At 44.8% G+C, this 24448-nt stretch overlaps 6 protein-coding genes across 10 annotated transcripts; 3 read left to right on the top strand and 3 right to left on the bottom strand.

Moving 5' to 3' along the window:
• Nucleotides 1–3067: 3067 nt before the first annotated feature.
• On the top strand, nucleotides 3068–6292 carry LOC115747803. Of its 3 annotated transcripts, none has more exons than XM_030684096.2 (3): nucleotides 3068–3651; nucleotides 3856–5754; nucleotides 5893–6292. In XM_030684096.2, the coding sequence occupies exons 1-3, from the start codon at nucleotides 3305–3307 to the stop codon at nucleotides 5909–5911; spliced, it is 2265 nt and encodes a 754-aa protein (XP_030539956.2). In that variant the 5' UTR covers nucleotides 3068–3304; the 3' UTR covers nucleotides 5912–6292. The 3 variants fall into 3 exon arrangements, with proteins under 3 accessions (XP_030539956.2, XP_048129259.1, XP_030539957.2); XM_048273302.1 differs by having other exon boundaries at nucleotides 3856–5759; XM_030684097.2 differs by having other exon boundaries at nucleotides 3856–5764.
• A 957-nt stretch (nucleotides 6293–7249) lies between these two features.
• Nucleotides 7250–8605, top strand: LOC115747731 (late embryogenesis abundant protein D-29). 3 transcript variants are annotated; one of them, XM_048273341.1, is made up of 3 exons: nucleotides 7251–7697; nucleotides 7803–8122; nucleotides 8156–8605. In XM_048273341.1, the coding sequence occupies exons 1-3, from the start codon at nucleotides 7343–7345 to the stop codon at nucleotides 8429–8431; spliced, it is 951 nt and encodes a 316-aa protein (XP_048129298.1). In that variant the 5' UTR covers nucleotides 7251–7342; the 3' UTR covers nucleotides 8432–8605. The 3 variants fall into 3 exon arrangements, with proteins under 3 accessions (XP_048129297.1, XP_048129298.1, XP_030539856.1); XM_048273340.1 differs by having other exon boundaries at nucleotides 7250–7697; nucleotides 7821–8605; XM_030683996.2 differs by having other exon boundaries at nucleotides 7252–7697; nucleotides 7803–8605.
• Nucleotides 8451–10959, bottom strand: LOC115747834 (probable GTP diphosphokinase CRSH, chloroplastic). Its single transcript, XM_030684144.2, has 4 exons — nucleotides 10538–10959; nucleotides 9367–10299; nucleotides 8973–9260; nucleotides 8451–8875 (listed from the first exon to the last, which is right to left on the bottom strand). The coding sequence occupies exons 1-4, from the start codon at nucleotides 10934–10936 to the stop codon at nucleotides 8753–8755; spliced, it is 1743 nt and encodes a 580-aa protein (XP_030540004.2). The 5' UTR covers nucleotides 10937–10959; the 3' UTR covers nucleotides 8451–8752.
• Nucleotides 10958–15492, top strand: LOC115747825 (50S ribosomal protein L3-2, mitochondrial). Its single transcript, XM_030684126.2, has 5 exons — nucleotides 10958–11641; nucleotides 12406–12615; nucleotides 13193–13297; nucleotides 14687–14800; nucleotides 14910–15492. Exons 1-5 carry the CDS (start codon nucleotides 11321–11323, stop codon nucleotides 15081–15083), a joined length of 924 nt encoding a protein of 307 aa, XP_030539986.2. The 5' UTR covers nucleotides 10958–11320; the 3' UTR covers nucleotides 15084–15492.
• A 172-nt stretch (nucleotides 15493–15664) lies between these two features.
• Nucleotides 15665–17692, bottom strand: LOC115747732 (pectinesterase-like). Its single transcript, XM_030683997.2, has 2 exons — nucleotides 16693–17692; nucleotides 15665–16603 (listed from the first exon to the last, which is right to left on the bottom strand). The coding sequence occupies exons 1-2, from the start codon at nucleotides 17690–17692 to the stop codon at nucleotides 15903–15905; spliced, it is 1701 nt and encodes a 566-aa protein (XP_030539857.2). The 3' UTR covers nucleotides 15665–15902.
• Nucleotides 17693–20398: 2706 nt separating this feature from the next.
• On the bottom strand, nucleotides 20399–24143 carry LOC115747810 (pyruvate dehydrogenase (acetyl-transferring) kinase, mitochondrial). Its single transcript, XM_030684108.2, has 6 exons — nucleotides 23599–24143; nucleotides 22681–22939; nucleotides 22302–22482; nucleotides 21950–22097; nucleotides 21560–21773; nucleotides 20399–20699 (listed from the first exon to the last, which is right to left on the bottom strand). The coding sequence occupies exons 1-6, from the start codon at nucleotides 23845–23847 to the stop codon at nucleotides 20641–20643; spliced, it is 1110 nt and encodes a 369-aa protein (XP_030539968.1). The 5' UTR covers nucleotides 23848–24143; the 3' UTR covers nucleotides 20399–20640.
• Between the last annotated feature and the right edge of the window lie 305 nt (nucleotides 24144–24448).

Genomic DNA, 24448 nt, shown 5'->3' with positions numbered 1-24448 from the left:
AAACATTCGACCATTCGAAGATCATGTAAATCTCAGCATTCACTTTAGATAAGCTCTACAGGCCATACGAGATTACCAAAAGTAGAGTTGACTACCTACTTGTAACAGACATTGTATGCATTCCCTAGGTCTTTTTTATGAATTTTTCAACCTAATTTAATTCGATTTCATGTAAATAATTAGGAATCAGATCAAAATGATGTTGTTTTAGTTCTTTAGTTAATTTTAATGCCACGTGTAGGACGCCATGTAAAAAAAATAAAATATTTGAAAAAATTACGTTAGCATTTTCCATTAGTCAAACTGGATGGAATTAACGGGATGAGTCAAACATAAAATTGAGTCTTGAGCGAGTGCCCACAAATCCTCGCCAGCCGCTTACAAGTGTTGCCTTGCCCAAGTCCCCGTTGGTCATGGCGAAGGCGAGACGAGGCGGTCCTCACCCGGATCTAACAAGGCCGGTCCTTGCCTATGGTTTTCGAGGGCGGCCTCGCGGGGCACTCTCCAAGCATTGCTAGTGGCTGGCCATTGCCTTAGATTAGCCATCGTGAAAAGGAAATAAAAAAAATAGAAAAAGGTAAAAAGAAAGAAAAAAATCAAAAAAGTATAGGACGAAGGCTCATATGCTTGTTTTATACTAAGATGGCCATTTCAGGTAGGGGTGAGTTGCGGTGGTTCGGTTCCCGATTTTAAAGGGGTTCGGTCCGATCCCCGATTTTTAAAATTGGAACCGGTGGCCGGGCGGTGCGGTTCCCGGTTACAGAGACATAGGATCGGACTAGACCATCCAGGCCAAACTGATTGATTACTTTTATTAATATTTTAAAAGTAATCCTAGTGTTTACTTGTTTGGAACTAATATCTTAACTTGCAATCAAAACAAAGCTCATCTAATTAGTCATTATAAGGTAAATTTTCCTTCCTAAAGGAGTTGTCCTCAGTGAAGAACTTTCTCGTCATATTTCTATGAAATCAACTCAAGCGGGTGAAACTAATATACTCTATTCAATCTTCAACAATTCGTATAACCGATTAGTCCTATAAGTATGCCAGGAATGGTGTAGGAATGGTGCAGTGTTTTTTTTTTTTTTGACGTGTTACCTATCTAATGGAACCGCCCGTAAACCGAACCGAACCTGTCAATCTGATTCCCAGGACCTTCGTCTAGTTTTGGCAAATTGAAAATTGAGACCACCGGTTCGGTTCCCCGAAAATCGGACTAGACCGGAAACCGATCACTCTTAATTTCAGGCCCTTATTGAAAAAAAAATGATAGTATTTTATGCCTTTATTTGAAATAATATTCACTTCATATTCTTATTTCAGAAAATGAGGGCACTTTGAATTTTTATTTGGAATTTTCTGAAAAAATTCAAGTAAATATATCATAGTGGACGTAGTTCAAATTTTTTGTGTCTTTTTCTTAGAAATTAGGGATATGGCCAACATTGAAAGTCTATAAATGCTATGTAATATCCATATACAATTCATCAATCAGAAAGCTGATTTAAACAAATTTCAATCAAAGTGGATGCGAAAAGTACGACCTTATTTTGTTAATCCTACTAAGTTGTATTGAGATAATTTGAGGAAAACCTTCCTCACCTTTTTTTCAAAATTTCTTAATTATTATGCGAGAAGTTAGCTTCTTCTTTTTTCTCCTCTCCAAGGAAATTATCCGGTGAAAACGAAAGGTAAATGTCACCTTGCTAGAAATAGTTTTTCTGCTGATTGTGATTGTTGTTCAATTTATACAATATATATTTATATTACAGAAACATTAAAATAAAAATATATAATCAAAAATGAAATAATGATGATGACGATGATGATGATGATGGTAACAAAAATAATAACACTAATTGTAACAGTAATAATAAAAATAATAAAATCGTAATTATACAAAATGGTAATTAAACCATTCTCTGAATCGATAATCGAACCAAAAATTGAAATCGAGGACCGGATCGAAGCCTTCCGAAACCATCCGTAATACGCTAGTTCGATTTTGTCCGAGCAGTTCTCAATCCGAACGATTCTTTTTGCACACTCCTAACAAGTAACATTGATCTTTGCTATTTTGTTGAATGACATAAAGTTCTCGGTGAAAATGGCACAAACTTTTTAATCATTTATACTATTTTATTAGGGAAAATTTCATTTAAGGGCCTCAAGTGCTCTTAATTTTTTAAATAAGGGACTCGAATTGATTTTATTTCAAAAAGGACTTGAAGTACCATCATTGTTTCAAATAAGGACCTAAAGTGGTCATGGATATTTCAAATAATGGCCCGACCTTGTCGGGAGATCAAGGGCTTTTTTTTTTTTTTTGTCAATTTACAATTTTAACCTAATTTTTAATTAAATTAAATTAAAACACAAAAAACTCAAAGTAAAAAAAAAAAAAAAAGGCAATGTCTCTAGGCGGGAGGGGCGCCTCTCGTCTTTGGTTGCCACTCCATTGCCGGTGGGGCGCCAGCGATGATCGGTTGGGTCGTCGAGGCCTCGGTGAGGGTCGGCGACCTGGCTGACCAAAGGCGAGGGCCGCAACCCTCTGTCGGACCGGGGTAGTGATCGCAACCCCGGCCTAGGGTGGTGACTGTCGCTCCGGTCCGACAAAGGTCATGGCCTGGCCAAATGACCCTCGCCTTTGGTCGGGGGGGTCGCAAGCCCTCGTTGAGGCACCGGCAATCCCGACATCCATCACCGTCACCCCACCGGTGGTGGGGCAACGGCCACAAGCGGGAGGGCAGCCCTCTCACCTAGCTTTCTTTCTTTGGTTTTTTTTTTTATAGAAATAGAAAAAAGGAAAAAATTAAAAAGAAATAAATTATGGAAATGCCTTTGAGGCCAAGCCTTTTTTTGAGACATATAATCACTTTATGCCCTTATTTAAAATAATATTCACTTCATGCATTTATTTGAGATACTAAAAGCACTTCAAATCCTTTTTTGAAATAAAGTCAACTTCAAGCTTTTATTGAAAAAAAGACACTTCGGGCCTTTTTTTTATTTTATTTTAAATTTTCCCCATTTTATCATGTTATAATAGTCAAAAGTCAAAGGAAAGGCTCAAAACAACAAACGAGCCCAAAACCGAAACGTAGTCGCCGTCTTCCTCGTCCTTCAGCTCTAGGGTTTCGCCTCTTCTTCTTCGTCATCTTCTTCTTGTTTCAACGAAAGGGTCGATGGAGAACTTCACCTACGGCTACCCAGAATCGCAAAAATCGCGGCCTAACGAGCGGTTTTGCTAGCCCACCCTGGTTTTGATCTTGCCGTTCTTGCTGTTGGATTGGTGTCGGTCATGGCGGCGAAGAAAGTAATAGCGATATGCCAGTCGGGGGGCGAGTTCGTGGCCGATCAGGACGGGACGTTATCCTACAATGGGGGCGAGGCGTATGCGATCGATATCGATCAGCAGACTCAGCTGAATGACTTCCGGGCGGAGGTCGCCGAGATGTTCAATTGCGGCGCCGACGCGATGACGATCAAGTACTTCCTCCCGGGTAACAAGAAGACTTTGATTACGATCTCGAAAGATAAGGACTTGCAACGAATGGTGAGCTTCCTTGGCGATTCCGGCACCGTCGATGTGTTCGTAATGTCGGAGGAAGCTGCGGCTCGAAATCTGTCCAACATGCCTGCTAGTAGGTAGTAATTACTGGGTCCTGTTTATCTGGTCGATATTGTTCAGCTGGGTTGTCAATCTGACTCTCTTTTATTTTCCGATGAGTTGTGGCGATTGAACTGGGCATTGTCATGTTTTCCATTGTGAAGTGAAGCCAACAATGATAATCATTGCTGTAAGTGTTAAAAGCTCGTATGCTGAGATACTTGGGGCACTTGGATATGCAGGTCGAGCAGAACGACGGTGTCGGAGCAGGTTGTCCCTCTGGTAGTGCCTGTTGATGCAGCCTACGACAACATGAGCGACCGGCTTGACTTGGATGTGTGCGACGGGCGCCCTTTATGCAGCATTCCCGCGGGTTCCAGTGATGAACAGCATCGTAGAGCTGCATTGCAGTGGGAGAATACCATCACGGGTATAGATCAAAGGTTTAATAGCTTTAGTGAGTTCAGAGAAGCCTTGCATAAATACTCGATTGCGCACGGCTTTGCTTACAGATATAAGAAGAATGACAGTCATCGTGTTAGCGTAAAATGCAAGTCCGAGGGTTGTCCATGGAGGATATATGCGTCTAGGCTAGCAACAACTCAGTTGGTTTGCATCAAGAAAATGAATGCAGAACATACATGCGAAGGAGCCACTGTTAAAGCTGGATATCGGGCAACAAGAGGTTGGGTTGGGAGCATTATAAAGGAAAAGTTGAAAGTTTCTCCAAATTATAGGCCAAAAGACATTGCTGATGATATCCGGAGGGAGTATGGTATTCAATTGAATTATTCTCAAGCATGGCGTGCAAAAGAAATTGCGAGGGAGCAGCTTCAAGGCTCCTATAAAGAGGCTTATAAACTTTTGCCCTTTTTCTGTGATAAGATAAAGGAAACGAATCCAGGCAGCTTCGCTACCTTTACGACCAAGGAGGACTCGAGCTTTCACCGTCTATTTGTCTCATTTCATGCCTCAATATCCGGTTTCCAACAGGGTTGTCGCCCTCTCCTGTTTCTTGATAGCACAGTTCTTAACTCAAAATACCAGGGAATGCTCTTGTCTGCAACATCTATTGATGGGGATGACGGAATTTTTCCTGTAGCTATTGCCGTAGTAGATGATGAAAATGAGGATAACTGGCATTGGTTTTTGCAAGAGCTGAAATCTGCAATTGCCACCTCTCAGCAGATCACTTTTGTTGCAGATTTTCAGAATGGTTTAAAGAAATCTCTGGCTGAGATATTTGACAACTGCTACCACGGCTACTGCCTGCGCCATCTTGTTGAAAAACTTAACAAGGATTTGAAGGGGCAGTTTTCTCATGAAGCAAGGCGATTCATGATTAATGATTTTTATACTGCAGCTCATGCGCCAAGGCTTGAGGGTTTTCAGCATGCAGTTGAGAACATAAGGGGTATATCTCCCGATGCTTACAATTGGGTTGTACAGAGTGAGCCAGAGCATTGGGCGAATGCATTCTTCACGGGAGCAAGGTATGACCACATGACATCAAACTTCGGGCAAGAGTTCTATAGTTGGGTATCAGAGGCACACGAACTGCCGATCACACAGATGATTGATACTTTGCGAGGAAGGATGATGGAATCCTTATATACACGCCGAGTTGAATCCAGTCAGTGGGTGTCAAAGTTAACCCCATCTAAGGAGGAGAAGCTCCAAATGGAAGCTTCACTGTCGCATTCACTTCAGGTGTTACACTCGGAAGGTAGCACCTTTGAAGTTCGTGGAGATACTGTTGATATTGTCGATATCGATCATTGGGACTGCAGCTGTAAGGGATGGCAACTTACAGGTTTGCCCTGTTGCCATGCTATTGCCGTCTTTGAGTGCATGGATAGAAGCATTTATGACTACTGCTCCAGATACTTCGCAGTTGAAACTTACCGCCTTACCTACGTCGAGTCAATAAATCCCGTCCCGAATGTAGATAAGCCAGTTTTGAGTGAATCAGCTGAAGCAGTTGTTACCGTGACTCCTCCTCCTACCAAACGGCCACCTGGGCGACCAAAGATGAAGCAGTTTGAATCAGTAGACTTGATTAAACGCCAACTCCAGTGCAGCAACTGCAAAGGTCTCGGCCACAATAAAAAGACGTGCAGGGCCACTTCCCAGTCCACATTGTAAGATGGAGTAAGAAAATATTTTCCTCTGGAGGGTTACTCTTAAATCTTGTTTCCAAATCCAAGCGTCATGTCATCCACTGCGCTGGTGTAAAGATGTTCCTTATGCTAAATGAGCTTAAATGTGGTTTGGAACAGGATTGGGGTTTTCCGCTGAACATGCGGCTGAATGCTGAGGAGACATTGGGGAACACAAGATCACGATGCTTGGTGGTTAGTAAACTGCATTTCAAGAAAGAAAGATGTAAATGCTGTATCTGAATTTTGCTTTTGATTGCTAGATAGAATTGAACAATTTTCTTAGGAATCTAGTAATTTGTCAGTCAAACAGTTTTTGATTCTTGCAGGTAGGCAGAAACAATAGTTAATTGTCTTATTGAGTTCGATCCATTTTTCTCCCTGCACTCGGAAATAACTTTTGAGTTTGCTCATGCCTGTCTAAGATATGCATTTGCTTGGAGGCCATTTTGCCCATGGGGGTATGTTAAGATTTGTGTTGGAAAGAAGGATCAACTGATCCCATTCTGTGGTTGTTCTCTTTTTCTTTGCTGCCTTTTCACTGTTTTCAAGGCTGTCGTTTCTTCTCTGGGGTTTATAAGTTATGGATCTCTTTTGACTTTGGTCTTCAGCTCAGGCAACAAACTTGTTGTTTTCACTGATGAAATTGAACCATACGAATCGGTTCACATTAATAATGCCTGGAGGTGGTGTAGGAAGAGAGTTTTTGAGTCCTTGAATCCCCTCTTGATCTTTTGGATCGATGGACCAAGCTGAGCATAGATTTCGATCAAGTGAGACTACGATGTCTGAGTCTCTAGATGTCGCGTGATAATCGAATCTGTACGAGCATAACGTTACAAATTTCCTCATCGGTAGGGGACTTGATCGGACGTCGCTCGGTGTGGTCTGTTAACACCAGCATACGGCCGTGACGTATAGTGATTCACGTCGCCATCGGGGGTATGAATCGAATGAATTTACGAGTACAAGCCTCATTCAATGTGCTATCGAAAGGGTCCAATGCGATGGTCACATGCAATGGATTTTCGATTAGCAAGGGTACTACGAACGTAACCACACAGATTTCGACTTCACTACGTATTACATGGATATACGTTGTGGAAATACGGTGTATTTTTTATAAATGTTGGAGATCACCGTATAACGATGTGGAAAAAGTGTAATCAAATAAAGGAAATATAAACAAAAATTCTTACTAATAATCTTCTCTTTACACGAAACTTTTTAGGCATAGGATTAAGCACGCTGCGGGGGGAAGCACTAGAAACTGCCCACTCTGTGCCTGCTTTGACCAACCGAGACAGCAAACCAGTACATGGAACCCGACACTTGGAAACTGCCGACACGTGGCAACCTCACAGCATCCCCGGCATCTCTCATTGCCACGTGGTTAGACACCTGTCGGGTGCCATGTCTCCCTTCCCCACTATCTTTTACCGCCTTTTGTACACGCTTTTAAAAAACCCGTGCCCCCGAGATTTTCTCCCTCTGCGAACTTCTTCATAGACTAGAAGATAAACTTCCAAAAAACCTGTGAACTGGGCGGTGGTTTTGTTGCATAACGTCCATGGCTTCAAGAAGACCCTTTTGGCTCTTTGTGATGGCCACTGCGGTGGCGTTGGCGGTTCTCGGCCCCCGATGCAGCGGCTCCGGGGTCGGGCACATGTCTTCGACCAAGGAAGAAGGCGAGGACTTCAAGGAATTCAAGGTGAAGACAGACAGAGCAGGCGAGAAGGCTGCGGATGCCGGGAAAGAGGTGAAGGAAGCCTCGGAGTCGTGGACCGAGTGGGCAAAGGAGAAGCTCTCAGAAGGTCTAGGGTTCAAGCATGACGAGACCAAAGAGAGCGCAACGAAAAGTGCCTCGGATAAGACCGCCGATACCGCTAAGACTGTCAAAGACAAGGTCCGGGACGTGGCCTCTGGTTAGTACGATGATTGTTGTTGCGTTTGTGAACTTCACTTTCCAACTTCATTACGGTATTGATGTTCTTCACTTTGAAACATGTTTCATATGTTATAATGAGTAGGAGCTGGTCAATATGCAGCAGAGAAAGCCAGCACCGTGAAGAACACAGCATCAGAGAAAGCCGAGGAAGCCAAAAGAGCCACGGCTGAGAAGTCGAGTGAGCTGAAGGACGCGACTGCCAAGAAGGCTGAGCAAGTCAAGAATGCGGCCAAGGAAACGGCCGAGCACATAAAGGACACGGCGAGTGCCACAACCCAAGAAGCAAAGGAAAAGGCCGAGGCTGCTGCCAAATTGGCGGCAGAGAAGGCAGAAGAGTTGAAGGAGAAGGCGGAAGAATCGAAGGAGAAGGCGGCAGAGAAGGCAGAAGAGTCGAAGGAGAAGGCGGCCAAAAAGGCCGCGCAGGCCAAGCAGAAGGCGGCCGAGACAACAGAGCAAGCGAAGCAGAAGGCATCCGAAACGGAGGAACAAGCAAGGGAGAAGGCTGCAGAGGCGGCGAAGAGGGCATCGGAGGAGGCGAAGAGGAAGCAAGAGGAGGCCGACGAGCGCTTGAGCTGGGCCAAAGAGAAGGCCAAGGAAGGCTATGAAGCGGCTAAGGCCAAAGCCAGCGAGACCCTCGAAGCCACGAAGCACAAGTCTCAGGAGATCAAGGACAATTTGGCCAGCAAAGGACACGACGCAGAGGAGCTCTGAGAGACAGATTCGGCGGCTCCTACGATGATATTTGGGTTCTCTTTCTTTCAAGATTTTGAGGGCTCTTATGAGTTTTTGGCATGTATATGTTCATGTTGTTTACCAAGGACCGTCTTTTGTTTTCCTGTATACTTTCTGATGTTCAAATAATGCCAGAACCTGTTCAAGATCCAACGACTTTGGTAACAGCAAAATGTCTTTTCCTAAAATGCTTGACCACTTTGGTTAAGTGCAACATCTCAAAATGCACAAGTAGCATCTGCATTGTACAAGTACCTATCTCTAGTATCTACAAGAGGAAAGGGCAATACCGGCTTTGAGCTATTGCCGGGGTTCTACAGCCGTGGCCGGGCTAATCCTGGCGATGTCGTCCAAGTGAAGCTTCTCGTTCAACATCGCCTTGTATTGGTCGTCTCTGTCTTCTAGACTCCTCATTAGTTCGACCTGTGTACAGAGAATGAGAGAAACATCAAACCAAGGACCCCTCAATCCGCTATGTTTTCGCAAGTGAAGCCATGGAAAGGGGAAGGAATGTTGGTACCTGATTTTGGAACACGTCGAACTCGTCGCAGCTCAGGGAACCGTCACTGTTGGCGTCGAGGAGCTGCATCATCTCTCGCGCGTCGTCCCCGGGGGCTCCAAGCTCTTCCATCACTTCCATGAGCTCTTCTATGCTGATCCTACCGTCTCCGTTCTTGTCGAGAAGGCGGAAGACGCGATCTCTCCGGTCGGTCTCCATTTCCGTGTTGTGATTCAGCGATGGGAGGTCTTGAAGACGCAGAGCGGAAAGCTCCGCCGCAGCCAACATTATCACCTTCAGCCGTTTTGCCTGAGCAATCAAAAGAAGAGAGACTCATTTTTGGTGTCGAGGCACTTCTCATGCCACTGCTGACAAACATGACCATGTAGAAATGCATACAAGAGTAGAATACAACCTCCTCAGGATCGGTGAGTCCGCTCTTATACAAAGAGTGAGATGCAGTTCCGCCGGCCGCCAACATATCCATGTCCGTAGTCCGTATCTGTATCTCCATCAACGGTCGGGCTCGGCCATTCTCGCTCACGTCGACAGCCATGTGTAAGCTTTGATAGCCATTCGCTTTTGGCCTCGAGATGTAGTCTTTCGTTCTGTGAGGCATTTCTCTCCACAAGTTCTGGACTATTTCCCGCGTTCTGTAGCATGCCCTTTCGCCCGTCTCGGTCGTATCCGGTCCCGACTTCGGATTCAGTATAACTCGCAGGGCTAGGATATCATTCACTTCCTCCGGCTTCCTCCCGTCCCGCAGGAGCTTCTTCATAGTGCTGTAGCGGCTCTTATATCGGCCTAGGACCAAAATCTCGTCCGCCATATTGGCTAGGACGGAATCGTCCTGCAAAGATCGAAGCAGATGCTCTTTGTATACTTCTATCAAGGGCTTGCTTCCGGTCTCATGGCTTCTCAACCATGTGTCGAGGTAGAGGTACGAGTACGGGAACAGGTACCGGAACGAGAGATCCTCGAGCTCCAGCGACAAGAATTCGGTCCGCAACGCGTGTGCCAACGGCGCGTGCACCTTCATGACCTCGAGAGAGACCATCTGCTGCTGATACCTCGGGAGGTAGCTCAAATGCCGCATCGTGTCGAGCTTCAGGGCAAGGTCGAGGACCACGGCTCTCGTGTCGTAGAACGTGAGGCAGAACTTCCTCAGGGCGGCGGCACTCTCGTCGTCCAGCACGTCAACCTTCGAGGGGAAGTTCTTGACCCGCAAGCTCTCGTGCAGCAGGTGAGCCGTCCCCGTGCCAATCCGGTCTCTCACATCATGGATGGACACCACTCCGGCCTCGAGGACTTCTCTGAGGATGCCAGCCGATATCACCTCCGCATCCATCTGTGAAAAAGCCATCAGCTGCTTTACAATTTCATCTCAGGAAGAATATGCAGAAGGAAGGTCGAAAGTCAAGTGAGAGATTCTGAGAGCAAGAAGTAAAAAGACGCCCATTTGAATGGATGGTATTCAAATTGGCATTTGGTAATCGCAATGCATACGCCAATTACTATGAAGCAATAAGCTAATCACATTTGAACTCATCGGAACACAAACCCAGGAAGAGAAATTGTTCAAGAACCTGAAGATCGGCGAGGATGATGGCGATGCTGAGCGCCCTGGAGAGAGGAGGACGGCCGTCGGGGCCGAGAGGCGAGCTCTGCATCATGGGGATGGCGAGCTTGAGGGCCTTGAACAGTATGCGGGAGGACCTCGTGGACAGCGACACCCCGCTCCTCATCCTCTCCGTCAGCTCGTTGAACGCCCCCACCAGCTCCACCACCATCTTTCCCCCCGCGTGCTGCGGCGCCACGACCGCGCTCTCCGGCGACGAGATGCGAGCTCGCGCGGCGGGAGCCCGGCGTGAGGAGGGAGAGGAGCGGGCCGCCGGGACGAGGGGGAAGATGGGTGCCGGGCGGGAGGTCGAAGGAGCGGCGAGCTTGGGGAGTCGGAGTTCGTGAGGGGCGTAGTGGATCTCCATTGAGGAAGAAGACGGAAGGCGAGCGTGTGTGTGTAGCTTCTGTGGCTGTGCTACTGCTTGTTTATTTTTCAGGTGATTTTTTTAATCATGAACGAAACAAAAAGCATGGCCGTCGTTGGTTTCTGTTGTCGCCAAAGGAGTCCAAACAGGCCTCAAGCCCAGCCCAAATGATTCAGACATCTCTCCAACCTAAAACCCTACTGCAGAATCTCACCTCTTTCTTCTTCTTCTTCTTCTTCCTCTTCTTCACCATCTCTCTCTCTCTCTCTCTCTCTCTCTCTCTTCCATGGGGGTACTCACTACTCACAGTCAACAACCATAACTTCTCGGGGCCTTAGCAGTCGATCACTCCCATACCCACCACCTTAAATCCCGTCCCAGGCCATGTCGGCCCTCTCGAGAGGCCTCATTTCCCGCTTCCGAGCTCTGTCCGTCCTTAACCCGACCTCGCCTTCGGCTGAGCACCTGATCAGGAGGTTCAGCGCGGAGGCCCTGCTTGCCCCGGACTCGGCTCGCGTGATCGAGGCGGTCTCGGGCGTGATGGGCCCCGTCTCGAAGCGGACGGGGATCATTGCGGTGAAGTGCGGGATGACCGCGCAGTGGGATAAGTGGGGGGCGAGGGTTCCATTGTCCGTGCTCTGGGTTGATGATAACATCGTGTGCCAGGTGAAGACTGTTGAGAAAGAAGGCATTTTCGCTCTACAGGTGTGAGTTCTCATGAATGCACTGCCCGTATTAGCGGCACGCTGTTTCTTTTTTCTGCAGGATGTGTTTGCTTTTCGTAAATTTGACGTGATGCTATGGAGGTGACTGCGTGGTGTTAACATGGAAAGCTTAAGAAGAAATGTGGATAGTGGCACGTTCTTGGCACGGTTAGAGCTTTCGGGTCTCTGATTGGTTTGAGTTCTTCATTAAGAATGGTTCGATAGTTGTCTGTATACTTCTGTTAAAAATTTCGTGACTTGTTCGGAACAGCGTGCTCATCTGATGATCTTAATGGGGGAGATATTCTTTTTAAGCTTGGACTATGCCGGTAAAGCAATGGAAATTTCATAATGGATACCATGACCTAGAGTCCTTCCCTCCTTAGTAACACCATTCTTGTGGATTAGCAATGTCTGAGTCACTTAATGTCTTCATTAAAACTGGTACTGGTGAAAGCCGTGGGTTTTACTGGAGAGTAGAATTGACTGTCTTATTGACAGTTAGAACAATTTTTCAATCTGGGCAAGGAGGAGGATGATTGAGGCAACAACTATTATTGCATTTCCAGCCGTCTTTCTTTTCTTTTAACTTGTTTTGCCGGTGCTTAAACAGGTGACCAAAATGGCACTGTGTATATGTTTGCTCTCCTTTGTTTCAGATAGTGATTAGCAGCTAAAAATTGTGGCTGAAGCTGATGCTTGCCTGTAGAGCTTCATGGTATGGTTTCTAATTTTAAGGTGGTGCATTCTTGCTGTGTTAGTCAGATCGGTTGCGGGCAGAAGAAAGAGAAGCATTTGACGAAACCGGAAGTTGGTCATTTTAGATCTCAAGGAGTTCCAATGAAGAGGAAATTGAAAGAGTTTCCTGTGACAGAAGATGCACTCATACCTGTTGGTACGTCAATTGGTGTTCGCCATTTTGTCCCAGGACAGTATGTGGATATCCAAGGAATTACAATGGGCAAAGGATTTCAGGTTAGGCCTTTAGCTCTCATTTTCATCTCTTTTGCTCAGATTTTCCTTGATTTCTTGTTACTTTATTAGGCTACCTAGTAAAACTTAGTCATTGGCTTATAGCTCTTTTTCTCCATAGGTATTTGACGTTTAGTTCATTTCGATTTACCAAATGTGATCCATTGATGGATAACCTGAACTAGAGCACATCTAGTTGGTTTTTGATAGCCCAATGATAATGAGCTTTTGATTTTACTTCACTGTCAGAGTTGGTTTAATGTTAGATTTTCTGTCCATAGTTGTCAAACCTTTGCATATTTACAGCATTGTGATTTAGACTAAAATTGTATAATGGGAGACATGTGTATTTAGATTGGCTGGAGTTCATATATGAATTCTACCATTTTAGTCGTCTATGGACATGAGATGAGGACTGTTAAAGTGGAGAATAATTTTCTCTGTGGTACCACAACACGTCGTGTTTTTCCCTCTACTTGCCATATGTTAACAGAACTGTTTTGAAATTCTTGTGAGTCCATATAAGGGAATGAGATCCACTGTTATCTCGTCTTATTGTTTCTATATGTTGAATATCCAGGGTGGGATGAAAAGATGGGGATTTGCAGGGATGCCAGCTTCTCATGGTGCATCACTGTCACATCGAAGTATTGGTTCTACTGGTCAGAGAGATGCTCCTGGGAAGGTATCTCTAGCGATATCTAAAGATTCTATTGTGTTTTTATGCTGGAAGCCTTGTTGCCATTCCTCTTTTACCAGCTAGCGTTTTTCCAGGACTGTTCATTTTTCTGCCTATAGCCAGTAACTACGTGCACTATTTTTACGGCAGTGTTCACTTGCTTATTGTTTGGTTGCTGCATTAATAGCTGGTGGGTTCTAAGATCCACTCATCGGCTATACACCATCAATTGCATAATTATAAGTTCCTGTAGGTGTCTATGGAGTTCCTGTTATAAGTTCCTGTAGGTGGCATGTAGGGAACAGATGCATGATCCAAAAGTAGTTGTACTGTGAATGGGAATGGGAAACTAGAAGTTGCATATTAAGACACTGTTACTGTGAAGCTCAGTCTTAAGATCCGGAGTCTCTTGCCTGGACCAAGGTCCTTCATGGCCGTTGATCATATGTGGACCCAAAATGATCATGGTCCATCATGGCCATTGATGATGTGAGCCCCATTGCATATTAAGACACTTTTATTGTGAAGCTCAGTCTTAAGATCTAGAGAGTCTTGCCTGGACCAAGGTCCTTCATGGCCGTTGGATCATCTGTGGACCCAAAATGACCACAGTCCATCATGGTCGTTAATCATGTGTGGACCCAAAATGATCACAGCCAATGATCATGTGGGTCCCACATGATCAATGGCCATGATGGACCTTGGTCCAGGCCAGTGTATTTGCCCCAGATCCATCAGTCAATGAATGATTTGCCAACTAAGCTGAAAGTTTTGCAGATTTATGGTTTCTAAAACTATGAAATTCCTGTATGCCAACTTTTTCTGTGGGGACAAGAAACTTGAGACTTGAGAGGTGTGTACCATGTAGCAATAGCCTGTTTAAGAAGATTTATTTTATTTTATTTTATTTTATTTTTGGGTTCATCGACCGCTGATCCCAACTAGTTTGGAATAAAGATGATGTTGATGTTGATGTTGATGTTGATGTTCTGATGGAGAGGTTAGAAATAAATAACATGAAAGAATGTCGAAGCTAACTTTCAATGATAATGACTTCAACCAATCACCATCAAATCAAATGGCTGTAGTTGCTTTTCTAGTGCTTAAAGACATGGATTTAAGGAAAGGATGATGCACATTGTGGAATGCAGCAAGTTGTGCATCTTTACGGCGTATGAGGTCTTTGCCAATGGAATTGTTTCTACATCTTGACTTATTACTACTTTAGTTCTTTGAAGAATTAAATTAACTAGATCATCCGTCTCGCTTGCCTGTGGGTAGTTATCAGGATTTTGTTGTTCCTTTCCGCCGGTGGTTTTGGTATATCAATCCCTTTATTTTAAGCATTTGCTGGTCATTTTTTGCTTGGTATAAAGTTTGTTTGCATCTTAACAGGTTTTCAAAGGCAAGAAAATGGCTGGTCGAATGGGTGGAAAGCGACGAACAGTAAAAAACGTGTTTGTCTACAGAATAGATCCCGCAAGGAACTTGATGTGGGTGAGAGGCCAAGTATGTTCCCTTTCACCTCTCTTTCTCAATCTTAGTTCGCCAAATTTAGCAGATGGATTTTCCTTTGTAGATTTGTGGCGAATTAGGTTGTCTTGCATTCCTTTAACAGGTCCCAGGTGCAGAGGGAAATTTTGTATTTATAAAGGATGCAGTGTACAAGAAACCAGACGCATCGACCCTTCCTTTCCCGACATATTTTGCGGCAGAGGATGAAGACCCGACAAGCTTGGAACCTCTGATGGCCGATCTTGGAGAAATTGACCCATTCATGGTGGCAGATTGATTCAATCGCGGTTTTTATATCCTCTAACGGATGGATCTGCATTTTTGTCAGGATAGAAAACTCTTGTACCTGAGCTGTTTAGGTCAGTCATACCAGGCATCATTTTCTGGTAATAGAATCATTCTCGGAGTCGATTATAATCTTGTTCATCCCTGGAAGGGCAGCTTCGGAGAATGTGAGGTTTTTCTTCTTTGCATTGCTGGGACTGTGGTGTCTATATTTAGCGCTTGTCCTCTCACTTAGAAATAAAGGAGTGAAAAAAATGAAGAATCATGGCTTTCACAGTTCTTGTTGAATATGTAGCAAAAGGGTGCGATTGGGCTTGCTGGCTACTTATGTCGGGTTAGAGAAAGTCGATGTTTCTTCTGGACTGTTGTTGGGAAATCTAAGTTCTGCTTTGTGAGTCTTATTAGTGATTGGTCTCGCACGTCTGTTGGAATCCATCGGCATCTTCTTTCGGTTAGCGTCGGATTGATGATATTTGATTAGATAGAAAACGCCAGGTAGCTTAACTGAGATCGGTAGGGACAAAGGAATGTTTCATCTGTAACTATCAACAAGATCAAAATGAAAAAGACCACAGCAAAACTGTGTTCAGCTTTGTTAGTTTGATTTAGTTCTCATAGAGAAAGGGGCACAAATCAGAGTGGGACTAGGATTATAACTTGAGAGCTGTACAAACTCCGGGCTATGGAGGGGTGGCAATCGAAACCAGCCACTCGTCCCGACAGGTTTTGTACAGAATGCATCTCTTCCAATTACTAACTCTATATCTTTTGCAACTGCTTCTGGTGCATCGCTTGCCGGAGCAAATGCCCTTCATTTTCCGTTGAATCCGAGCACGTAAGGCATGCCGGTGGGCCTGAGCCACTGGTTCCCTTGCACGAATGGTCCGGTCGTGAACTGCAAAGCTTCATTCCGGTTCGTTATCACGTGGAAGCCCTTCCATTTCACTCTCTTGTCAGTCGCTGCGCCGGGGCCCCAGTTTGCGTACTCGGCGTAGTATAGAGTGTCAAGCGCAAAGTTCCCGTCCCAGGGCATGTACCCCTCCGGTTGAATCAGGTCCCCTATGGTCGACTCCATGATGACTGTCCGCGAGTACTGCTTCCAAGGCCTACCCAAGTAGGACCGAATCTGTAGCCTCACCGGGTAGAGCTTCTGCTCGGGCACGATGCGGCAGTTCTGGATCACGAGGCCAGTGGTCTCGTGCTTGTCCGTCCTTCCCTGGGCCGTCACCGTGTTCTGTTGGTTGTCCATGGGCTTCCTAACGATGATCAGGCTGTTTTGGATCACCGCCGCTGCGTCACCAAATATGAAGTCCACGGTGCCGGATATGACGCAATTGCGGTAAAATTGGCGGTGCGCCTGCACGTATAAGGTATCTTGGTACCCGTCCATTCTGCAGTTGAAGAAGGCTGCCATGTCGGATTGGACTCGGAGCGCCACAGCTTGGTGGCCCTCGGGGCCAGCTGTGTTCTGGAACCCCATCGACTTACCGATGAATCCGTTTCCGATCACCGCTGCAAGATACAAGTCCTCATCAATACACACCGTCACGATCGTATATTTTTCTACCAAGTACTGTTCGATATTGAGCTCGTGCACTTACAGAAAGAAGCACTTCTGAAGGTGGATACGCCGTCTCGATTGCATTTCTTTCCTGTGATCATCGTCTTCCTCGGACCGTCTCCATACATGAAGATATTGACCTGATCCTTAGTAACCGTGATATACTCGTTGTATATCCCGGCCTTCACATATAAGACATATCTGCCTTTGTTGTTCTTGGGATATGCAGCGAGTGCAGCAGCGATAGTACTGTATTGTCCGCTCCCATCCTTCGCCACCACCGCGTTGGGTCTCACTTGGCCCTTTGCTTGGCTTGCCATTAGCTTCCGGTCTTCATGCGACCACCAGGAAGGGTGTCCGCCGGCGTCCTCAGCATCGGGCTCCTCGAGAAGTCGGCGTGAGGTTGCACTGTTGTTCAAAGGAATGTTGAAGGTGGTCAAGATGCCGGAAATCGCCGAAACAATTGCCAAGGCATTGCTTGTTAGCTCCGTGGCATTCAGCATCCCGTTGGACATCTGCTTCTGCAAATCCGGGTCCGTGACGCCGTCCAGACACGTCTGCTGATACGAAATCACGGCGCTCAGCCAGTTCTGAAGCTCCGCGACCCGATCGTTGACAGTGTGCAAGTCGCTGTCCCCCACCATGGAGAAAGAGGACTGGAGCTCGTCGACGGCGAATTGCAGCAAGTCCTGGCAATCCTCGAAAGCCATCTTCTGGGAGGAGCCCGTGGCCGAGCTCCCGATCGATCCCGACTTATTAAGCGCCGCTTTGACCTCCTCAAGAGTGGACGCGATGGCGGCCTGAATCAGGTCCTTGGGTGAGGCGCTCTCGTTCTTCCCCACCCCGCTGAGGCTATTGACGCAGGCTTCCTTGTAATCCGTCGGCGCGCAAATGGCGGCCACGGACTTGGAACTGGACGAAATCTGGCCTTCCCCATTTCCCGACCCGCCTTTACCTTTCACGCTGACCAGCACGCCGATGCATACGCCCGCGACGAGCAGGACCGAGACTGTTGCCGCAACTATCTTGGATGCTTTCATTTTGCCTTTCCCCTCCATCTGCTTCTTTTATTGATGATGTTTTTATAGGTGGGTGTCATCTAGAAAAATCAGAGGTTTTGAGAGTGGCTTCTGGTTTCGAATGGATGACATTGCAATGTTTAAGTTTAGACGCTGTTTCTTGCGGTTTGGGAAAAGATGTCCAAACAATGGAAGGAGGAAGGAATTCTTGTCATTTTCTCTCTCCTTCCAATTATAGAACTCAGGAGAAATCAACAGTCGGGAGTCAAACATGCGCCATTGCTCTATGAAGCTTTCTTACAAATTTCTTTCGGACGTGCTTCCAAGGTCCGCATGTGAAATCCATGCAGTCCCCCATCTAGTCATCAGCAAAGTACGTGATTCGGAAAAACGCGACGACGATCTTAATTCACACCTTTGACAAACGAGAGAGATCAGAAAGATCAAAGTCCTAACACTTCTCATGTAAGTGTACAGCACGATGTACATATGACATTCAGCCGCTCATCGACGGTTCTCGTAAACATGGTCGATCTACTTGCACGCTAGACAAGGAGTCTGAAAGTAAGCATGGAAGATTCGAATGAGATGCTCGTCAGTCCAGAGGTTAATGAGCTTGTGTTTGGTGGGCTGGAGAAAATTCCGGATAGGATAAAAGTTATCTTATTCGGGATTTGGAGTGACGTGAAATCGGAATATGAAGAAGATATAGCTCGGTCATAGTCCGAATAAAAAAAAAATACAATTTTAAGAGTGAGATAGATCTTAATAGGATATGTGAAATATGGAAAACTAATAAAAAATCACATGTTCTTTCCTTCTTCTGCACTCGCCACTCTTCCTCTCTTTTGCCCAGCACCACCATCATCATTCCAAATGCCACCGTTCGTCCCACCGGCGACGACATGCTTTCCCCACCTTCGGCAGCCGGGAAAAGCGAGACCTGAGCTCGCTGGCCCTGCTTCTTCCTTATATCGCTCAACTCCATCCTAGAGGGGAACTTCGTGATCCCAATCAAAGCCCGATGCCGCCTCTGCGAAGATGATGATTCGATGGATGCGGTAGCCGGGGCGACAGAGCTCCTCAACAACGTCATCCTAGAGAGTTGGACCAGCGTACCAAATTTGCACGGCAGGTTCCCACAGCACCTTGACAAACTTCGCATGTTGGTCTCTAATCCACAACTCCACTCTCGTCTATATTGCCTCCATTGTCGGATGTTGTAATTGAGATTCGGTGCGATCCTCGTATCAATTCTTTTGGATTTGATGAGAGAAGAAGGTATTGAAGGTGAACGGCGTGTGTGAGGAGAAGAGGGGATCTTTAAAATTGTAGCAGAAGAGAAGGCATGACGGCAAGAAGGACGTGGGACTGGTGAAGAATTTAAACTCGAGAGCGTCTCGAAGCGGCGAAGTAAGATGTGAAACGAAGCAAAATAGGTTGATCGAGGGCAGCAAAAGGGATCTCGCAAAAGGAGAGGGCATCCTCGAAGGCATAGGGAAGAGGGTTGTGTTGTCCGACAGATGGCAAATGATGGAAGAATGAGTAGTTTACAACTTCCATAGTTTATTTTTAGTTTTAATACTGCAAATCAAACATTAATTTGGATAACATTTATTTGAAATTACATTCATTTGAATTTATGTTGTATGCAAGTGTCATGGAATGTCTAAAATCATATCCTATCATTATCCTATCTGAGATTATCATATTCAACAATGTCTGAGATTATCATATTCAGCAATGTCCGGACAACCTAATGCATGGTGCATTTGTTGGGGCTTGCAACACCCACAAGATCATCTCATTAGGTTAAGATCAAACCAGGGATAGACATTCACATCTCTAAGTACTCCCAAATACGTAGAAGACTGTCCAATGTGCAACTAAGCTCGACGTGAAGGTTTACAACCATGTAATCATTGTGATAAATGGAAATCGAGTCCGACCACTTTTTGCTCCAGCATGTAGAGGTAAACATGATTCCAAAGTAGAATATGAAGAATTAGACAAGTGAGAACCGATCGGTTCTAAGGTATGCAGGATAAGTTTCAGCTTCCAAAAATTAAAAAACCTATTCTGACGGGTAAATTTCAAATTCCAAAAACCTCGAGCAAGTTTTTATATTTTTTCTTGATATATGTTTTCGCGTCATCCCGCGGTAGTGCATAATGTCCGATGATGAATATGTAATCCGAAACCACGTTATCATTAAGACTTCTACTTTGTTAATGTTTCATATTTTTCGGATGTTTAAATATGAATTGTAATCAGTAGATTTTAACAATGATCATGTGAAACTTGGATGGAATCTAAAACCGACCTTGAAACTTGTGATAAGGTAGATTTTAGATTACAAGGTATGCATGGAAGGTTCTAGGTTCCAAAAAATGAGGAACCTATATAGATGAGTAGGTTCCAAATTCTCGGTGAAACCTGTACGTAACAAAGAACCGCTCAACCCTATCAACAAGCACTCTTGTGAAGATTGCACAGAGTTATGGACAAAAACTTAAAAAGAAACAAAGGCACGCTTGAAGATATAAATCAATCCAAACTGAGTGATTTTTCAGTCCTTACCCAAGACACAGTGCAACATAATTGACTGCTCTTGAGGATATGAGTCAATACCATGAGTGAGATGACTTCAATAATGGAACCTGCAGGTTAGAGCTACAAGATCGACTACTAATTTCCACTTTTGCCCCCTGTGGTGCCCGTTAATGCGAATACTCAAACATGTGAAGAGTAAAATCAGAATCTGCGTGGAATGTGGCCTACAACAGCGAATAATGGAATCAAGGCTAATGCCAGCATTGACATGTCGAAAAGCGGAAGAATATACAGGAAAGCTACCCGTTATTTGCAAACGGAAAATTGCAGCTACTTCTTGCTTTTTAAGACGGATCCCTGTGGGCATTTCCCAGAAGTCTGTTCTCGTGAACCAGGAGTTCGTGCTTTAGTTTTTCTCACGGGAGCGGTTCTTGAGAATCTCCGAGGCGAGATAAATGGAGGTACGCATCAGTCCCTGCAGAAACAAATTTACAGGGTTGAGTGGAAAAGTGTAGGCAAAACTTTGCCGGTTGTGACAGAATGATACTATCAGCAAATCAGCCAATGAGGAGAAGCGACAAACCACGGCAGGAATTTTATCCATGTAAAAGCAGCCATATAACATTCAAATTGGATCATATTATCAAGATCATACTGTTTCATACGATGCAAAATCAATATTTTGAGCAGTTTACAGTTCCCATACAGCTAGTTGGTTGGTAAGAACAACCAACCCAACGTCCTTGGGGCCCATCAGAAGTAATTTCCCTGACTCTGCAATACCGACCCAACGTCCTTGGGGCTCATCAGAAGTAATTCCCCTGACTTTGCAATTGCTTCATCCAAGTAATGCGCGTCTATGCTTACAAAATTGGAGAAACTTCTTATAAAATTTACTTCAACAGCTACAAGCCTAGAGAGCTGATCTCGACCAGCTTAAGCCCAAACATGCATTCTCATTAGCAAATTCTGCTGCAAAATCTACAGTAAAGTGGACACAAATAGACCTCATCTCTACAGAGTCGCTACGTGCACCTACTCTTTTTGCGCCCTCTTAAATGAAAACGTTCAGAATTTAACACGTTTGTGTTGTGTGCCAACAAATGTACAAACTTATGCAAATAATTACCAAATAATACACTCAAAGAATGCAACTAATTATGGCCAAAAATTAACCAATGCAACTACCATGAATGGAATGTATTGACAAAAGGCACATATGATCTCTTTAGATCAGAGGGTCTTATGTTTCCATGATTTTTGTGGAAACATTCGTGTAAAGATAGAAATGACAGAGAAGTTACATGATGGAGAATCAAAAAAAGATAATCTCACCATATCCTTCCATAGAAATAATTTGCAGGTCACCACCGAAGTACCGAGCATACAGACGGCTGATTGGAAGCCCACAGCCATAACCGGCCATAGTCACATTATCAGCTATTCCGAGATCTGAGTTCTCATCCAGGGGGTTTTTCGCAGTACTATACAGATAGGTGAAGATTTTGGGAAGACCGCTTCTTGGGATGCCTCCCCCCTCATCTGAGACCTATAATCATGTAAAAAAAAGAAGTCAATGGCAAATGCTTGTCTGCAGAAAAAGCTTTTGTCAGGCTCCTACATTTTCCCACAACATGAGTGTCGAGGAGCACACTTTCAACCATAACCTGAAATTTTGCAAACTGGAAAACTTATACCAATCAAATTCAAGCAATACGACTGCACCTTGATTGTAACATCTTCAATTCCATCAGCTACAATAATTCGAATAGGAGGTGAAACTTTATCTGAATCCATGAATCGTTCTTGGACAGCACGCAGAGAGTTCTTAACCAACTCAAATACCATCAAATGCAAGTGTGTTGGAACATACCTGCAAAAAAGCAACAAGAATAGCTGTAGAATAGCAGATGGAAGCAAGATATGTAGATGCATCCACTCAGATGCTTTGTATCAATGGTGAGAATGTATCAATCGAAAAATAGAAAAATGTACCAGGCTCTCATTCAATACCGATTTAAGAAATGATTCTGGGCAGGTGGGAGGGGAAAATCAATGTGGTTAGATAGTGACTCACGGGAATGTAAAGCTGGGATCCCCATAGATATTGATATCCGGAGCACTGCCATACTCGCGCAAACAAATAGCGCGAGCATCCTCACTAGCATTACGTGCAACCTCGACTGGGGACATTCTCGTGTGGATATATCCCACACAATGAGGAGGAGGATTGGGATTATGCAACTCCACATGCTGACCTGAATTTCCATCCAGAATTTAAGCGCATGAGCAAATCATCATTCCTTTTAATTAAATGTTTTTTGGCCAGCACAAAAGAGCATTCATCATGCAATACCGATTTAAGAAAAAAATAAGACGACCGTCAAAAATAAGAACTACAAAGTGACTCCTCCCATTAGTCGATGAAGCCCAAAATCGAAGGAACTCAGTCTCACCAATAAGCATTCGAATGCCAATTCTTGACATGTAAAAACGGTCAAGGAATTGATGAATCTCATCCAGATCCTCATAAACAATCTTCTGTTTCAAGTCTTTCTTCAACTGTTGAACTCCTAATGCCATCATCGGGACAACATTATTATGTCTAACCTTTACTGCCTTTATCATTTGCGTGAAATCCTTCTCGTCAGTCGTAGTCTTGATTTCAGTGAAGGCCCTGACATCACGGAAAGAATCCAAGTACCAATCCCGAACCTGAACAGTGAAATAGAAACGCGAATAGATGATATACCACTCCACAGAGCTTTCATAGGCCTAGTTGATCAGACTACCAAATCAGCATTTTTTTTTTTTTTGGTCGAACTCAGCATACTTGTCGAAAAGCCTAACTCAGACATAGAATGACAATTGCAGAAAAGGGGAAAAAAAAAACAAAAGAAAGAAAGGGAAAGTCGTCCCCCAAAACCAAGCAGTCCCTGTGATATCTAAAGGAGCAAGATTCACCCCCAGAAGTCAATACAGCATCCAGCATGAACATATTCTATGCCGCAATTACCAATTCCGTTGCAACGCTGATCAAGTCAACCTCATAGGGCGAACATGTCAGCGAATCACCACTTGATATTTTCAAGAGGATGCATGATCACTGGCAGTAAGTGAATATACAGATTTCGGTCAACTCTTACTAAAATAATCACAAAGATGTAAAATGCATACATAATGAGAACACTCTTCTTTACCAGGAGTACCCAATCCCATTTCTCCATGAAGATTAAGAAATATAATCAAGAAACGGTCAAACCACAAAGAATCGAGTCAAATCTCTCTGACCCATCACCACTAAACAAACATTAAACACAATCACAGCCTCGTATCCCCAAAAAAAGGAAAGCCCTTTTGTTCTCGTTTTTTACCTTCAAGACAGCAGGTTTCTCAGACAACCCGTAAGGCAAGTTCTCGAGCTCGATAGCTCTCCTGGCAATCCTGATGGGAAGCTCCTTGTGGAGGAACTGAGCGGAGATCAGCAAATTGCGGTCGCTGGGCCTGGACCCGAACTCCATCATGTACTTCAAGCTGACCCCCGTCTGCTTCATGCAGCCCCATCGGTTGACCTCGTCGATCAGGCTCTTGGAGTAGGACTCGCACACCTTCTTAGCCGCCATGGCCCGATGGGCGAGCCCAGAAGCGAGTACGGCGAAACAGGGGAGCGCCTACATGCGGGGGAGGCAACGCGCAGAGCGGAACTGACATAGAGATCAAGAACGCCCCACAAGAAAGCTAGTTCCTTTTAAAGCGTAAAATGGGGAGGAAAAGAGGGACAAGCCCAACCAGAAGAAAGGATAGAAATGGAGGAAAAAAGGGCACAAGAAGCTAGGGTTGGATTTTTAACCAGAGGTGGCCGTGAATACGAGACTTCTCGGGGGCGGAAGAAGACGAAGATTTGTGGTTTTTCTCTTCTTCTTTCCTTGAGCTTTTTGAGGGAAGGTGATGTGGCCGAGAGGGCTCGGCACGTGCGAACCGCTGCAGGGTGGGACGAGATGACGACACCTGGAATTTGACTGGGGTGAGATGATTGTCGCACGTGTGGGCACCTTTCCTTTTTGTAATATCTCCCTTCCAAAAACAAAATTTATCGCGTCACTTCATTTTTGGAATTGGTTTTCTTACGTGACTTTGTTTTTTCGGGACGGAACCTTATGTGATTTTTTTTTTTATCTGATTCTATCATATCCTACTATACAAATCACGTTATGTACATTATTT

The sequence above is a fragment of the Rhodamnia argentea genome, chromosome 1 (genome assembly GCF_020921035.1).
Source record: "Rhodamnia argentea isolate NSW1041297 chromosome 1, ASM2092103v1, whole genome shotgun sequence".
NCBI lineage: Eukaryota > Viridiplantae > Streptophyta > Magnoliopsida > Myrtales > Myrtaceae > Rhodamnia > Rhodamnia argentea.
This window is presented reverse-complemented; position numbering and strand designations above follow the sequence as displayed.